Raw genomic sequence first — 17,007 nt, 5'->3', positions numbered from 1 at the left:
GCCTCCCAAAGTGCTGGGATGACAGGCGTGAGCTACCATGCCTGGCCAGTTTCCCTCTAATTTATAATTTGCTTTAATTTTTAAAGTTACTCGTTTGAATGGACCTGTATGTCTTACAAAGCATGGCTGTTCTTTCCTCCGTGCTATAAAATGCTAACTTCTGTTTTCTTCTATTTTGTTTTTGCATACTTAAATATCTAGTCTATATGAACATGAGTTATGTTAAAGCTTTGTTCCAAATAAGTTGATAACTTGTACGTTGGTATGAAATACTATGTCTTTTGTCTGGGTGGGTCCTGCTGATGATGTTAAAATGCTTTTAAAACATTCCACCTAATCACTAGTGTTCCTAGGTTGCTTATAGTAGCAGAAAAAATGACCTTGTTAAGCAAGTAATTTATATAGATTTATGCACTATTAATTATGCAAAGGCAAAATTTAGATATACTGAGTTTTGTATTTCCTAGATAAGTGTAGTGATTACAGAATTATAATGTACTATCAATATTTTCATATTTTTATAAATTTGAATAATACATTTATTTCCTTTGTGTAATAAGTGATTTTATTTCTTATTTTGGATAGACACTTGGCATTTCACCTGAAGAAAAATTTGTTATTACAACAACAAGTAGGAAAGAAATTACCTGTGATAATTTTGGTAGGTAAACAGTGTTACTAAGTTCATGCTTTTATATTTAATAAGGTCTAGTACATGATATAGCAGTAACTTTTATTAGATATGCATCTAAATCTGTTGATGATTTTTGTTAATTTGTTGGGATGAGGGAGGAAACTGGCTGTATGTGCATAGTTTGCACAGAGGTTATATTTTTCAAGCTTGATTATAGAAAAATAGTTGATATCAGTTATGGCTACAGAAGATGATTCTGTCTAGCACAAATCTTCTGAAGCTAATTTTGCTAACCAACTTGGATTATTCCATTATCTTTTTTTAACCTAATTAGTTTTCCAAGACCTGCTGGTTTTTCATGCCTGATTCCATCTGAATTTAACCATTCTCCATTCATGTTGACACTACGCTATTTTAGATTCTCGTCTGATTTCCTGTGATAGTTTAACTTATTAAGAATTGAGTGTTTCAAATGAATGGAAGGAAGTATTTGTGCTTGTTTCATTAATATCCTTAACATGACTTTGCTTACAGGTAGATGATTGGGGGTTTTTCTTTACCATCATTAAAGATATTTCATAGATAGAATTTGTATATTCACAATTATAAGTTCATTGAGTTTCTGATGATGACCTAGCACTTATGATTTTCACTCTTGATTACAGATGAAACTGTTAAAGATGGAGTCACCTTATACCTGCTACAGTCGGTCAATCAGTTGCTACTGACAGCTACGAAAGAACGAATTGACTTCTTACCTCACTATGACACACTGGTTAAAAGTGGCATGTATGAATATTATGCCAGTGAAGGACAAAATCCTTTGCGTGAGTATCCCATTCATACTAATTTTGATAAACTATTACCTGCCTTTATCCCCTGATTACGTATCCCATTCCTTCACTTTTTATAAATCTTCTTATTACACTTTATTAGAAGACCACTCATTTTCTTTCTTACTCAAATTCATCACGGTATTATTATGTCTTCTACCTGTGTCATCTTCAGTGAAAAAAAACTCTCCTTTAAAGCAAACCTACTAGTAGAACTTTTCTTTTCAACTCATAAGGGGTCTTGACCTATACAGCTTTCCATCGCCTGTATACTCTCTTCTCCTGATTTCCTGGCCTCCCATAGACCTTTCCCAATTAAGAAAATACTTGTTTTACTTTGCAAATACATATAGCTAGGTTGCATAAGTAAGAAGTTTGTGTTCATATTTCCATGTCTTTATCATTTCTTTCTACCTTTACTACTTGCTAGTTTCTGTCCTTTCTCTGGACCATTTGCTAGTGATCTTTACAAATCAATTAGTTTACTGAATCCTCTCTTTCAGTACTTGCCAAAGTGTCTAATACTACTTACATGTTCATCGTAAACTTTTGTATTAAAATTATTTTTTTCTCATTATATGTGTATTGTTTGCAGGAAATTAGAAAACATAGATAAGCAAATAGAACATAAAGAATATCTCTACTACCCAGACATAACCACCACTAACACTTTGGTGTTTATCATTTCAGACCTTTTCATATTATTTGATTTTTAATGGTTTTATATGGTGCATACTTCTTTAACCTACATTTTGTTTAAAAATAAAGTGAACATCTTTTGATATATATGTCTCCGTATATTTTGATAATATTTAGGTAATATAATTTATTTGAACAGTATTCTTTTTCTTTTTTTGTTTTTTGAGACAGAGTCTCTCTCTGTCACCCTGGCTGGAGTGCAGTGGTGTGATCTTGGCTCACTGCAACCTCTGCCTCCTAAGTTCAAGTGATTCTCCTGCCTCTGCCTCCCGAGTAGTTGGGATTACAGGCAGGCACCACCACGCCTGGCTAATTTTTGTATTTTTAGTAGAGACGGAGTTTCACCATGTTGACCAGGCTGGTCTTGAACTCCTGACCTCAAGTGATCCTCCCGCCTCGGCCTCCCAAATTGCTGGGATTACAGGTATAAGCCACCATGCCCGGTCTGAACAGTGTTCTTCTATTAGACATTTAGGTTGTTTTTAATTGTGTTATGGTTACAAATGACTCTGAATGTTCTTGTGACTAAATCTGTGTGTGCTTTCTTAACGTAACACTACCACTACTGTCATTACTATTGGCTACAGTGCCAGGCATTGTACCAAGTACTTATGAGCATTGTCTCATTTACTCCTTAATCCTGTGTGGTAGCTAATGTTAGGAAATAATATAGGTAAAGATCCTGATTTGCAGAATTAACTGGGGCTAAGAGATTTTAGGTGACTTGCCACACTACTAGTGAGTAGTGGAGCCAGCATTTAAACTTTAGGAGAGTGACTTCAGAGCTTGAATATATAACTAGTATATTTATTACCTCTCATGTTGTTCTTTTTGTACAAAAAAGCTCTTCATCTTAAAAACACTAAAGTCTTACTTCCTTCACTGGCTACTGCCTAAAATTTTTTGATCCTGTTTATAGCAAAACTCCTCCAGAGAGTTGAATGCATTCGCTATTAGCAATCCTTCTCTTCCTCCCATTGTTTCTTACTCTGACCAGACGTTTTCGTCTACCACTCTACTGTACCCACGCTCTTATGGTCACCAACAGCTAAATCCAGTGATAAATTTTTAATTTTCAGTTCTAATTTTTCTTGACGTGTTACTTGGCATTGTTTTGTCACTTCTTCCTTTTTGGTATACTTTTTTCACTTGACTTTCGAGGGTCCATATTCTTGATTTTCTTCCTTTTTGCAGTGACGTGACCATAGCACACTGTAGCCTCGAACTCCTAAGCTTAAACAATCCCCCTGCCTCAGTCTCCTGAATGACTAGGACTACAAGTGCATACCACCATGCCCAGCTAATTAAAAAAAAAAAAAATTGTAGCTGGATGCAGTAGCTCATACCTGTAATCCCAGCACTTTGAGAGTCTGAGGCAGGAAGATCACTTGAGACCAGGACTTTAGGACCGGCCTGGGGGACATAATATGACCCCATCTTTACAAAAAAATACAGGAATTATTTGGACATTTTGGTGCATGCCTTGCTTAGCTACTTGGGAGGCAGAGGCAGGGGGATTGCTTGAGTGAGCCAAGGAATTCGAGGCTATAGTGAGCTATGACTGCACCCCTGCACTTCAGTCTGGGCAACAGAGTGAGCCTCTCTCTCTAAAAAATAAAAATAAAAATAAAATTTTCTTTGTAGAGATGGAGTCTCACTATGTTGCCCAGGCTGGTCTTGAATTGCTGGCCTCAAATTATTCTCCTGCCTTGGTCTCTCAAAGCCGTGGGATTATAAGCACCTTGATTTTCTTCTTACCTCACTGCCTGCCGTTTCTTCTCTCCCCACCTTATTAATATTGAAGTGCCTTAGGGCTTAGTTCTTGCCTTTTATGTTGTATCTTACTTCCTCACTTGGTGATCAGGTCCTATCTCATGGTTCTAAATAACATCATTACGGAAGTGACTCTCACAAGGAAGAGGTAGGAAATGGTCATTTTTAGTTAAATATTGAAAATGGTGCCGGGTTTATCTCTTGAAGTCCAGTTTTATCCATCCATCTGCCCATGTGGTATCTCCTCTAGGATGTCTAAAATGGGAACCCTCATCTGCTCACTGAATTTCATACCACACATAGTTCCCCCTATCTGAATTGATTATTACTGTGTCCTTCCTGCTGCACAGGCCAAAAATCAAATTGATACTTGTATTTCTCATACCTCTCATACCTCTTAATCTGACAGAAAATCCTTTGGGTCCTATTCTCAATGTTTTATCTTAAAATGACCATTTCTCACCATTTCTATTGCTACCACCTGGTCTGGAGGCACCATTGTATCACCCAGATTACACTAACTGGTAGTTACTGGTACCTGTCTTTTCATCCCTGTCCATAAAAGGTTGGAGAAATTAGATTGTGTCACTCGCTGCTGAAAACACTCATGGCTCCCCATTTCACTAAGAGTAAACACCAAAGTCGTTACAGTTGCCTGCAGGGACTTACTAGCTCTGCTTTGTACTTCTCTGACTTTGTTTCTACTACCTTTCTTACTTTTTCACTCCCCTTCACTGCCATCCATATTCTCAGCTTAGGGCCCTCTGCTTGGAATGCTTTTCCTCCAGTTAGCCCTGCACTCATTTCTTCACTTCCTCCAAGTCTTGGTTATCTGTTGTGTTCTCAACAAAACTTAGTCTATTTAATTGCAACTGTATTCCTTCTGTGTCTTTACTGTTACTTGATTTCATTTCTCTGCTGTTTCTTTTTTCTCTATTGCACAAACCATCTTCTAACATGCTATAGAATTTATTTATTATGATTATATTTTCTTTCCCATATTCCTCCATTAGAATGTTAAATCCCTGAGAACAGAACCTTCATCTGCTTTATTCAGTTCCTAGAACAATGCCTGGCACATAGGTGCTTAAATATTTTAAAATTGAGTGAATCTGGCTGGGCTCACGCCTGTAATCCCAGCACTTTGGGAAGCCGCGGCGGGCAGATTACTTGAGGTCAGGAGTTCGAGACCATCCTGGCCAACATGATGAAACCCCGTCTCTACTAAAAGTACAAAAATTGGCCAGGCATGGAGGTGGGTGCCTGTAATTCCAACTACTCGAGAGGCTGAGGCAGGAGAATCGCTTGAACCTGGGAGGCGGAGCTTGTAGTGAGCTGAGATCATGCCACTGCCACTCCAGCCTGGGCACCAGAGGGAGACTGCATCTAAAAAAAAAAGAAAGAAAATTGAGTGAATCTTTTAATTCTTTTTTTTCTTTTTTTGAGATGGAGTTTGGCTTGTTGCCCAGGCTGGAGTGCAATGGCGTGATCTCGGCTTACCACAACCTCCGCCTCCTGGGTTCAAGCAGTTCCCCTGCCTCAGCCTCCCAAGTAGCTGGGATTACAGGCATGCACCACCACACCTGGCTAATTTTGTATTTTTAGTAGAGATGGGGTTTCTCCATGTTGGTCAGGCTGGTCTCAAACCCCTGACTTCAGGCGATCTGCCCGTCTCGACCTCCCAAAGTGCTGGGATTACAGGCATGAGCCACTGCACCTGGCCCATGAATCTTTAATTATTTTCCTGGGGATAAATTGCTAAGTGTATAATTATAGAGTCAACAGAAGTATTTTAAACTCTTAATGTAGTTTATGTTTCATATTGATCAGTTTCCATCATGCCATCATTATGAAATGATATGAAAACCATATCAGTTGAAACCATATCAGTTGAAAACCGTATCAGTTTTCATTCATACCATCATTATATGGATAAGCAGAAAACCCCAGTGTTTAAAATCTTGCCTTGATTTCTGTGACTTTACAGTACATTCCCGGGTCTTTCCCTACTTCTGGTTCTTTTTGACTCTGGTGGACATTTCTTCAAGTTATGTTGATCTTTTCTTTTCTTTTCTTTTTTTTTTTTTTTTTTTTTTGAGACAGAGTCTCGCTCTGTCGCCCAGGCTGGAGTGCAGTGGCACTATCTCGGCTCACTGCAAGCTCCGCCTCCCGGGTTCACGCCATTCTCCTGCCTCAGTCTCCTGAGTAGCTGGGACTACAGGCGCCCACCAGCACGCCTGGCGAATTTTTTTGTATTTTTTTAGTAGAGACGGGGTTTCACTGTGTTAGCCAGGATGGTCTTGATCTTCTGACCTGAAGATCCGCCCGCCTCGGCCTCCCAAAGTGCTGGGATTACAGGCGTGAGCCACCGCGCCTGGCCTTGATCTTTTCTTTTTATACTTTCAGTAAACTGATCCAAGCCTTAACTGTTGTACCTGTGTGATGAAGCAAATTTCTTTTTCCCCTCTTCTTTTTCATCTAATTAGATTCTAAATTCTACTTATTTCTTCCTTCCAAATTTCTCTTTAAGTTTCTTTTCCTGCCATTTCCTACAGTGTCCCTTCTTCATTTTCTGGAGTTACTACCTTAGCCAGACCCTTGTACATAATCTGATTTGTGGTAACTTCTTTGCAATTCGTTTATAAACATAGCTGTCCTTGGAGTGTTTAGGGTGAGTAGAAGTGCTTGCTGGAGTGCTACTTTGGTTTTTTTGTTTTTGTTTTTGAGATAGAGTCTCGCTCTGTTGCCCAGGCTGGAGTGCAGTGGTGCAATCTTGGCTCACTGCAACCTCTGCCTCCCAGGTTCAAGCGATTCTCCTGCCTCAGCCTCCCGAGTAGCTGGGATTATAGGCACCAGCTACCACGGCCAGCTATTTTTTTGTATTTTTAATAGAGATAGGGTTTCACTGTGTTGGCCAGGCTGGTCTCAAACTCCTGACCTCATGTCATCAGCCTGCCTCGGCCTCCCAAAGTGTTGGGATTACAGGCGTGAGCCCACATCCAGCGTGAAGTGCTACTTTGGATTAATTACAGCTTTTGTTGGGTTAAGCTTCTGCAGAATTAAGATACGTAAATTTGATATGTTTCCTTTCTTTTTACTAAAGGGATAAAAGCAGGAAATAGTGTGAATAGTGACCTTGAAGAAAGGAGAATATTAGTTAATGTTGAGCCAGTGATAAATTGAATGTCAGGTTGTTGGTGTGGTAGTGAATCTATAGCAGTTCTGTGTCAGTTGAACAGATGTATTCTGCCACTTGAAAAATTTGTTAGTCATAAGAATTCTATATCCAAATTAGCTTTCAAGAGACACTTATCTTGCAGATGAGCAGTATAGGAAATTTAAAAAAAAGACACTTATTATCACTTCATATTTGCCCTCGTATTTCTAAATGTGCTTACTTTGGACTTGTGCTTGATGTAATTACATACTGCAGACTATTTGATTTTATGGTTATGGTCTTCTGTTTGTCTCTTAATGTCTGTATGTCTGTCTTTAGATTATAAACTCCTTGAAGCCAGGAATCATGGCTGGCTGACTCATGCTGTATAGTGCCATACAAGTACTGATTGATGACTGCTTTTTTGATGCTGGTGGTGATTGGTGATGATGCCTTTATTATGTATTATATCATTAGGATCAGGATAATACTTTAATTCTAGCTCTTTGGCTTTAAGGTACTTGATAGTTTCTTCTTCTTTGAACTTTTATATAAAGTATGTGGGAGGGAAAAGTTAAGCAATGTTTTCTTAATCTCTTGCAGCATTTGCTCTTGCGGAATTAATTGACAATTCATTGTCTGCTACTTCTCGTAACATTGGGGTTAGAAGAATACAGATCAAATTGGTAAGGAAATAATACTGTAAAGCAATTTAACTTTTCCTTTTGTAAGAGTAATAAAAGTTTATTGGAGAAAATGAGAAAATAGAGATAAAACTAAAAGTAGAAATAATTGTCAGATATCTCTTCATCCATTGTTAAAATTTTTTCACGTTTTTTTCCTATGCATATATGTATACATGTATATGTACCTTTGGTTTTTTGTAATCTTCTACTTTCCCTTAACAGTACATTGTTAACATGTGTCATATCATGAATGTTCTGCAATATAATCTGTTGTTGCAGTGACTTATTGGCTATAATATAAATTGTGTAGTTTGTGTTCTGTTGTTGAACATTTAGATTTTTTTTCTGTATTTTTGCCACTGGAAGGAATGCTGGAATGATGAACATTCTTGCACACCTTGGTACATGTCTCTGAATATTTCCTTAAGTTGAATTGTGAGAAATGGAATTTCTAGGCTAAAGGACATGAAGAATTCTGAGGCTTTTGATACATACTGCTGCTGAAGTGCCTTTCAGAAAATTGTATTAATTTGCACTTCCATCAGTAATATATAAGTGAGCCTGTTGAATCATTTTTTTCATGTTTAACTTTTCATGTTTTAAATATTAATTTGACTTTTCCTGTCTTTTTGAACTTATTTTGTTTCATAGCTTTTTGATGAAACACAAGGAAAACCTGCTGTTGCAGTGATAGATAATGGAAGAGGAATGACCTCTAAACAGCTTAACAACTGGGCCGTGTATAGGTTGTCAAAATTCACAAGGCAAGGTGACTTTGAAAGGTTAGAAAACCTTACTTTTTTGTGTGTGTGTCGGTAGCTATGTATTTTAGTAAGGATAAAAAACTGGTATGCCTTTGGATGCATATGATACATTGGAGGTTTTACTGTTATTCACATATTTATTTAGGTTTTATATTATAGAATTTTTATGATTGATACTCAGAAATAGAACTATGTAATATTGTGCCTTTCCATTAAACAGCTCATTTTGCATTTCCTGAGGTATGTAGGAGTTGATATGTTGGGTACCTGAGAGCTTTTCCCCTTTCCTAACTCTGTATAGCCTCTGTAGCAGTAGAATCGTTTTAAAATGGGCTTTAGAAATCGCTTCATACCATTTGCAAAATGTCTAAAATTGCATGTGGTTCTGTGGCGCTCACTGTTGCTCTACTTTCAGAGCTCTTTTTGCAAAACATTCAGGAGTGGAATCTAGTGGAGTTATATATCAGAATGTGCTTGTAGAAAATATCCTGAATGAGGATGTCACAGGGAAAACAAAATGTGCTAAAAGCCCTCAGACATAAAAAAGATTTAGATTCTTGAGATATTAGTGGAACTCTAGTAAGAAGAGCTTTGACCCACAAGTCTTTTGATATTTTAAGCTATGTTGCTCTACTTCTAACAACATACTTGGGAAGAGTCTCTTGTCATTCTTATTAAATAGTTGGTGTCTGTTCATAACCTGCTTTGTTCTTTACCTTGTCAAGAAAAGTCACCCACGTTTAAGGATCAATCTCAGTGTGTTAATATAGCTAAAACATTGGTCTTCTAAAATTTCAGCACCCTCAGAATTTTAATCAAATTAGTAAAGACTTAACAGTGCCATTTAAGAGACAAGGTAGTATGAAAAACACAGACTCTTGTATCATTTGAACCTGGTTTGGATTCTAGCCTTGCCACTTACTAATCGTGTGACATTGGTCAACTTACTTTACTTCTCTGTGCCTCAGCTTACATAGCCATAAAATGGGGATAATATCCCATGAGGTTTTATGACAACTAAGTGAGTTAGTACATGTAAAATCCTTAGGACAGAGCCTGGCATATGGTGAACAGTCAATAAATATAAGCTATAGAAGCTGTCATTTTAGTTATTACTTCTCATTCCTGACCTCAGCCTTTTTTTTTTTTTTTTTTTTTTGGAGACAGAGTCTCGCTCTGTCATCCAGGCTGAAGTGCAGTCGTGCAGTCTCGGCTCACTGCAACCTCTGCCTCCCAGGTTCAAACGATTCTTCTGCCTCAGCCTCCCGAGTAGCTGCGACTACAGGCACCCACCACCATGCCTGGCTATTTTTTGTATGTTTAGTAGAGACGAGGTTTCACCATGTTGGCCAGTCTGGTCTCGAACTCCTGACCTGGTGATCCGCCCTCCTCAGCCTCCCATAGTGCTAGGATTACAGGCGTGAGCCACTGCACCTGGCCTAGATTTCTCCACAACCATTCTATTTCACCATTTTCATAAATATGTGGCATTTAAAGGATTTATAAAAAGCCAGGGAGAAGGCAAAGACCACTGTCTTTGATAGTGTGAGGATAGGATTTAGCATATGACAGAAGTATTAGGTGGAAGAGAAGGTAGAACAGATGGTAGATTAGGCAAAATGGTCAGAAAAACATCAGTTATATCAACTGGAAGAGTAGAAAGAAATGAAAATCTTAACTGAATTCATGGGACATTGACTCTGATTTCTCTCTAGTTCTTAGAACAAAACAAACTTTTAAACTTAACCAAATATTAGGGAAATTGTAATTTCTGGCAAAAATCTTTTTGCTACTGGTTTTAGTCTTAGCTTTATGGGTTTGGTGTCAGTAAACAATCAGTTGTTATTATAGCTGTTAGGTACTCGTACTGTCTTTTAAGTCCATTATCAGTTCCTTGACCCACTCTAATTTCTATCAATATCAGATACACCCCTTCAGCCTCTAGCTTCTGCTCAGTTGCTTTACTCCTTCCATTTGTTTTTTTCTGGATACAAGGTTGGATGTCATAGAAGACAGGCTGTAGAAGAAAGGCAAGAACAGGCTAAAAGTACTAAACAACTAACAGTCTTGACCTGTAGCTTATGTTGTATTGGAGAGAGAAACAGAAGTAAATACAAAAAATTACATGTAAAAGCATTTCAATTATTATTACTATGAATAAAATGTAAGAGTAATGTTGAAGGAATGGATTGCTAGAAAAAAAATGTAGAATAATATTGCTGATGCACATCTCCTCTAGATAAGGTGGTTGGAGAAGAGGGCCTCTTGGAGATTATATTTGAGTTGAGGCTTGAATGATCAGAAGAAAGTAGCCAAATAAAGATCTGTGAGAAGTGTGTTTCAGGTAGAAGAAGCACCAGCAAAGCAAAGACTGAAATTGTGACAGTCTCATTTTGTTTGAAGGACAGAAAGGAGACTATTGTGACTGTAGCATAGTAGATAGAGGGGAGAGTAGAGGGAGATGTGAGAATTTCAGTTTGGAAATATTATTTGTAACTCTCATTTACCTGGGTACTACTCCCTCCCCCCACCCTTTTTATTTTGAAACGTTTCAAGCCAATAGACAAGATGAAATAACTAGCAGCCATATATCCTTCACCTAGATTTATCAGTTGTTAACATTTTGTCACATTTATGATCTGTCTACACACTTACACACACACACTTTGCTTTTCTGAATCATTTGAAAGTACACTGCTGTCAGTTTGTGAGATTTCACTCCCAAATACTGTAGCATGTGTATTCTGAGGACAAGCGGATTCTCATAAATAACTACAAAATCATTATTACATCTAAGAAATTTATCATTAATGCAACAATATTTAACATAAGATTTTCATAAGTTTTTTTCCTGTTGTCATGTCCGATCTCCTTCATTCTATGATAGTTTCCCTAGCTTTTGTGTTTTTCATAATATTTCAATTTTTCTGTAGTGTTTAGGCTAGTTTTCTTGTAGAATGGTCCACAACCTGGATCTCAGTGTTTCCTCAGCATTGTTTTTTTTCCTTTAGTATTTTATTATGAACATTTAAAAACATACAGAAAAGTCGAAATTCTACAGGGAATACCCATATACTCACACCTAGGTTTTACCATTGATAGTTGCTTTACTCCTTATATATCTGTCCCACCATTAGTTTATCTGGTTTTTTAATACAGTTCAAAACAAGTTATAAATATCAGTATACTTTTTCCTAGTTTTGAAAGTATCCGTATTAATTTCTAGGGTTCAATATTTTTAATCTTGAGGTAAAATTCACATATTATACAGTTAATTGCTTGTATCTGTCTTAAATGTATCTTCATTGAATTTATCTTTTATGGAGATAAAATTTACATATCATAAAATTCACAGTATTAAAGCATACTGTTCAGTAGTTTGAGTTAAAATTGTGCAACCATCACCACTAATTCCAGAATATTTTTACAACTCCAAAAGAAACACTGTACTAAGTGGTAGTCACTTTCTATCTCCTGGCAATCACTAATATCCTTTTAATAGTTTTGTTTTGTTTTGTTTTTTGAGACAAATCTCGCTCTGTCGTTCAGGCTGGAGTGTAGTGGCGCTATCTTGGCTCACTGCAACCTCTGCCTCTTGGGCTCAAGTGATCCTCCCACTTTAGCCTTCCAAGTAGCTGGGACCACAGGTGCATGTCACCACACCTGGCTAATTTTTTATAGAGGTGGGGTCTCACTATGTTGCCCAGGCTGGTCTCCAACTCCTGAGCTGAAGCGATCCACCTGCCTCAGCCTCCCAAAGTGCTGGGATTACAGAAGTGAGCCACCGCATCTGGCCAATAGTTGTTAATCTACATTTTTAGTTGTTTTTCTAGGGATTACAACCAGCATCTTAATTGATAACAATCCAGTCTGGATTAATGCCAACAACATACTCTGTAGTATACAAAAACCGCTCCTACTTAGCTTTGTTCTCCTCCCACTTCTGTGTACTATTATTTTCGTATAAATGTGATCGTTATACATTATAGCCCTGTTACTAGAGTTTTATATTTACCATTTTATGCCTTGATCTTTTGAATCAGATAGAAGATTTACAAAGAATGCATTTATACTGTCCTTTCTTTTCTTTCTTTCTTTCTTTCTTTCTTTCTTTCTCTCTCTCTCTCTCTCTCTCTCTCTCTCTCTTTCTTTTTTTTTTTTTTTTTGAGACAGTCTTTGCTTTGTTGCCCAGGCTGGAGTGCAATGGCACAATCTTGGCTTACTGCAGCCTCCACCTCCTGGGTTCCAGCGATTCTCCTGCCTCAGCCTCCTGGGCTTGGCTTACAGGCACATGCTGGGATTACAGGCACATGCCACTACTCCCGGCTTATTTTTGTATTTTTAGTAGAGATGAGGTTTCACCATGTTGGCCAGGTTGGTCTCGAACTCCTGACCTTAGGTAATCCGCCCACCTCGGCCTCCCAAAGGACTGGGATTACAGGCGTGAGCCCCACCGCGCCTGGCTTGTCTTTTCTAATTATGTAATTACCGCTACCTTATTTTCTGTTTATTTCTTCTTGTGTATTTGAGTTATAATACTTTCTAATATCCTGGTATTTTAGCCCAAAGGACTCTCTCTAGTGGCTCCATTAGGGCCGATCTGCCAATAACAAATTCCCTCAGTTTTTATCTGAGAATGTCTAGAATGTCTTAATCTTTCGGTTTTTTTTTTTTTTTTTTTTTGAGAGGGAGTCTCGCTCTGTAGCCCAGGCTGGAGTGTGTAGTGCAATCTCAGCTCGCTGCAACCTCTGCCTCCCTGGTTCAAGCGATTCTTTTGCCTCAGCCTCCCAAGTAGCTGGGATTACAGGCATGCACCACAATGCCCGGCTAATTTTTGTATTTTTAGTAGAGTCGAGGTTTCACCATATTGGCCAGGCTGGTCTTGAACTCTTGACCTCGTGATCTGCCTGCCTTGGCCTCCCGAAGTGCTGGGATTACAAGTGTGAGCCACTTTCCATTATTTTTGAAGGCTACTTGTGCTGGGTAAAGAACTCTTGGTTGGGCTGGGCGCGGTGGCTCACACCTGTAATCCCAGCACTTTGGGAGGCCGAGGCAGGCAGATCACAAGATCAGGAGATCAAGACCATCCTGGCTAACACAGTGAAACCCCATCTCTACTAAAAGTACAAAAATTAGCAGGGCGTGGTGGCGGGCACCTGTAGTCCCAGCTACTCGGGAGGTTGAGGCAGGAGAATGGCGTGAACCCGGGATGCGGAGCTTGCAGTGAGCCGAGATGGTGCCACTGCACTCCATCCAGCCTGGGCGACACAGCGAGACTCCATCTCCAAAAAAAAAAAAAAAAAAAAAAAAAAAAGGAACTCTTGGTTGACAGTCTTTTGTCTTTCAACACTTTGAATATGTTAGTTCACTGCCTTCTGGCTTTATAGTTTCTGATGACAAATTAGCTGTTAATCTTTTTGAGGATCACTTCTGTGTAACAAATTGCTTCTCTCACTGCTTTTGAGATTCTCTTTTTGTCTCTGGCTTTTGACAGTTTAATGCTGATGTGTCTAGGTGTGGATTTGAGTTCATCCTACTTAGAGTTCATTGAGCTTCTCGGATATATAGAATAAAGTTTTTCTTCAAATTTGGGGAGTTTTTGGCCATTTTTTTCTCTTAAGTATTCTTTCTCTCCTTTGCTTCTATGACTCCTCTTATCCATATACTTGATGGTGTTCTATAGTACAGGTCTGTTCTTTTTTCTTCATTTTTCTTTTTGTTCCTCAAACTAAATAATTTCAATCAGCCTACCTTCAAGTTTATGGATTCTTCTGCCAACCCAAATCTGCTCATGAGTCTCTTAAGTGATTTTTTCATTTTGGTTATTGTTTTTTCCAAATCCAGAATTTCTATTCAGTTCTTTTTTATGATTTCTATCCCAACTGATACTCTCTGTTTGGTGAAATACATTTCTTATACTTTCTTTTAGTTCATTAGACATGGTTTCTGTTCTTTGAATATATTTAAAATAGCTGAGCTTCTTCTGCCACAGTCTCTACCAACTGTTCTTTTTCCTGTGTGTGAACCATACTTTAATATCTTTTTGCATGGCTTGTAATTTTTTATTGAGAACTGGTCATATTATAATAATATAATGTAGCAACTCTGGAAATCTGATGCCACCCCCTTCCCCAAGACTTGTTGTTGCATCTGTTGTTTGTTTATGTAGTGGCTTCCCTGAACTAATTCTGTTAAGTCTGTATCCTTGTGTTACCCTTGAAGTTTCTGATTAGTTAGCTTTGTGGTCAGCTAGTGATCAAACATTATCTTAAGTGCCTTGAACCACTAAGTCTCCCAGCTTTTGCTGAGGGGCTCTGTGTGCATAGTGGGGTATGTTTTTTGCAGAGTTTACAACTCTGCCTTACTTTCACTTCTTGCTTGTAGTGAACCTCAAGGTAAGCTAGAGGTGAGTCATTATTAGGACCTTCTCAATTCTTTCTTGAACATGTGTTTAGTTCTGCACGTGGAAATGACCTAATTATTGAGTCTAGTGAATATGTTGAAGCTTTTACAAAACCCTGCAGACCTCGCATTTCCCAGCTTTTCCTTGTATATTTTTGGTCAGATTCTTGTTTTCTCCAACTGTTTTCATTGCCTCAGACAGCTGTTATGATAAACGTTTGCTGCTGATTGATTTTGACAGTTTTTTCAGGCATTCTCATTGCTTTCATCAGTGAGCGGATTCTTGGAAGTCCTTATGCCACCATTCTGGAAGTGTTCACTCGTTTACTGATTTTTGACAAATATATACACTTGTGTATCTCAAACCCTTGTTAAGATATAGGACAATAAGCTGGACTCAGTGGCTCACACCTGTAATGCCAGCACTTTGGGAGGCTGAGGCAGGAAGATTGCTTGAGCCCAGGAATTTGAGACCAGCTTATGCAACATGAGAACCCACCTCTACAAAAAATATTTTAAAAAATTAGCCAGGTGTAGTCCGGGCACGGTGGCTCACGCGTGTAATCCCAGCACTTTGGGAGGCTGAGGTGGGCGGATCACCTGAGATCAGGAGTTCAAGACCAGCCTGGCCTTCATGGCGAAACCCTGTCTCTACTAAAAATACAAAAATTAGCCAGGTGTGGTGGTGTGTGCTGGTAATCCCAGCTGCTCAGGAGGCTGAAACAGGAGAGTCACTTGAACCCCGGAGGTGGAGGATGCAATGAGCCGAGATTGCGCCGCTGTACTCCAGCCTGGGTGACAGAATGAGACCCCATCTCAAAAAAAAAAAAAAAGGAAAATTAGCCAGGTGTTGTGGCTTGCACCTTTAGCCCCAGCTTCTCAGGAGGCTAAGATGAGAGGATCGCTTGAGACTAGGAGGTCGAGGCTGCAGTAATCCATGATCACGCCACTGCACTCCAGCCTGGGCGACTGAGTGAGATCCTATCTCTCAAAAAAAAAAAAAAAAGGATATATAACATTACATAAACCTAGAAAATTCTCTCATAACTTGGGCACTATAAGAATTATTGCTTTAGAATTTAACTTGGATACCTGGAACATAATTATAATAGTATGTGTATAATTATTTTGTAGGGGAGAGGTATGACATTAGTTAGGTCAGCTGGATTCAGGTATGTGTTGGGTCAGCGCTACTCTTTCTGCACTTTCAACTTGCCCATCAATTAAAAGGCTCTCAACTCAGAGCCATTTTGTTGAAATATGAATAAGTAAAAATGCTACATGACCCATGCCGTATTTATTTTAAGCTGTAGAAATGGATCCCCAACAAGATTTTTCCTAATATTCCTAAAGAAAAAGCTGGTTTGTCTTTGTTGGTTTTCAGCAAATTAAGATGAGCTTTTGTTTTCTAATATTTGTGTTTACTTGAATGTTGGGAATACGTTTGTAACATTTAAGCACCCTACTTTAATTTGGTCATTTCCATATGTCTGGCACATTTATTCTAGAGGCTCTGATAGAGATTGGTGGCCAGTTTTGTTAGAGGTGGAGCTTTCTTAATTTTGGTGGGTTTTTTTTCCTCCTTTGTTAGATTCAAGATAGTGAGACATATACATACGTAGTTACTCTACCCTGGCTTCCTGGCAATCATTTAGATAGTTTCTTTTACTAATTTGATCCTCTTCACTGATAACTTTTTCTTTTCTTTCTTCTTTTTTTTTTTTTTTTTTCCTTTTTCTTTTTTGAGACAGAGTCCCACCTGTCAGCCCCAGGCTGGAGTGCAGTGGCGTGATTTCAGCTCATTGCAACCCTGCCTCCCAGGTTCAAGCAGTCCTGCCTCAGCCACCCAAGTAGCTGGGATTATAGATGCACACCACCACTCCTGAAAAATTTTGTACTTTTAGTAGAGGTGAGGTTTCACTATGTTGGCCAGGCTAGTCTTGAACTCCTGACCTCAGGTGATACACCCACCTCAGCCTCCCATAGTGCTGGGATTATGGGCGTGAGCCACCGCGCCCGGCCCCCTGATACTTTTTCTTACTTGAGACACCTCTTATGT

General features: G+C 38.7%; 1 protein-coding gene across 2 annotated transcripts in view; it reads left to right on the top strand.

The window, feature by feature from the left end:
• SMCHD1 (structural maintenance of chromosomes flexible hinge domain containing 1) overlaps positions 1-17,007 on the top strand; it is a 149,347-nt gene that overhangs the window by 10,217 nt on the left and 122,123 nt on the right. For both annotated transcript variants that reach the window (XM_003817887.6, XM_063597309.1), the window contains exons 2-5: positions 586-661; positions 1,300-1,461; positions 7,700-7,782; positions 8,434-8,564. In XM_003817887.6, coding sequence (XP_003817935.1) covers positions 586-661; positions 1,300-1,461; positions 7,700-7,782; positions 8,434-8,564 — 452 coding nt within the window. The remainder of the gene's footprint in view (positions 1-585; positions 662-1,299; positions 1,462-7,699; positions 7,783-8,433; positions 8,565-17,007) is intronic.

Source organism: Pan paniscus, chromosome 17, assembly GCF_029289425.2.
Source record: "Pan paniscus chromosome 17, NHGRI_mPanPan1-v2.0_pri, whole genome shotgun sequence".
In the NCBI taxonomy this organism is placed as follows: domain Eukaryota; kingdom Metazoa; phylum Chordata; class Mammalia; order Primates; family Hominidae; genus Pan; species Pan paniscus.
Note: the sequence above shows the minus strand (reverse complement) of the source record. Positions and strands in the feature narration are given on the sequence as shown.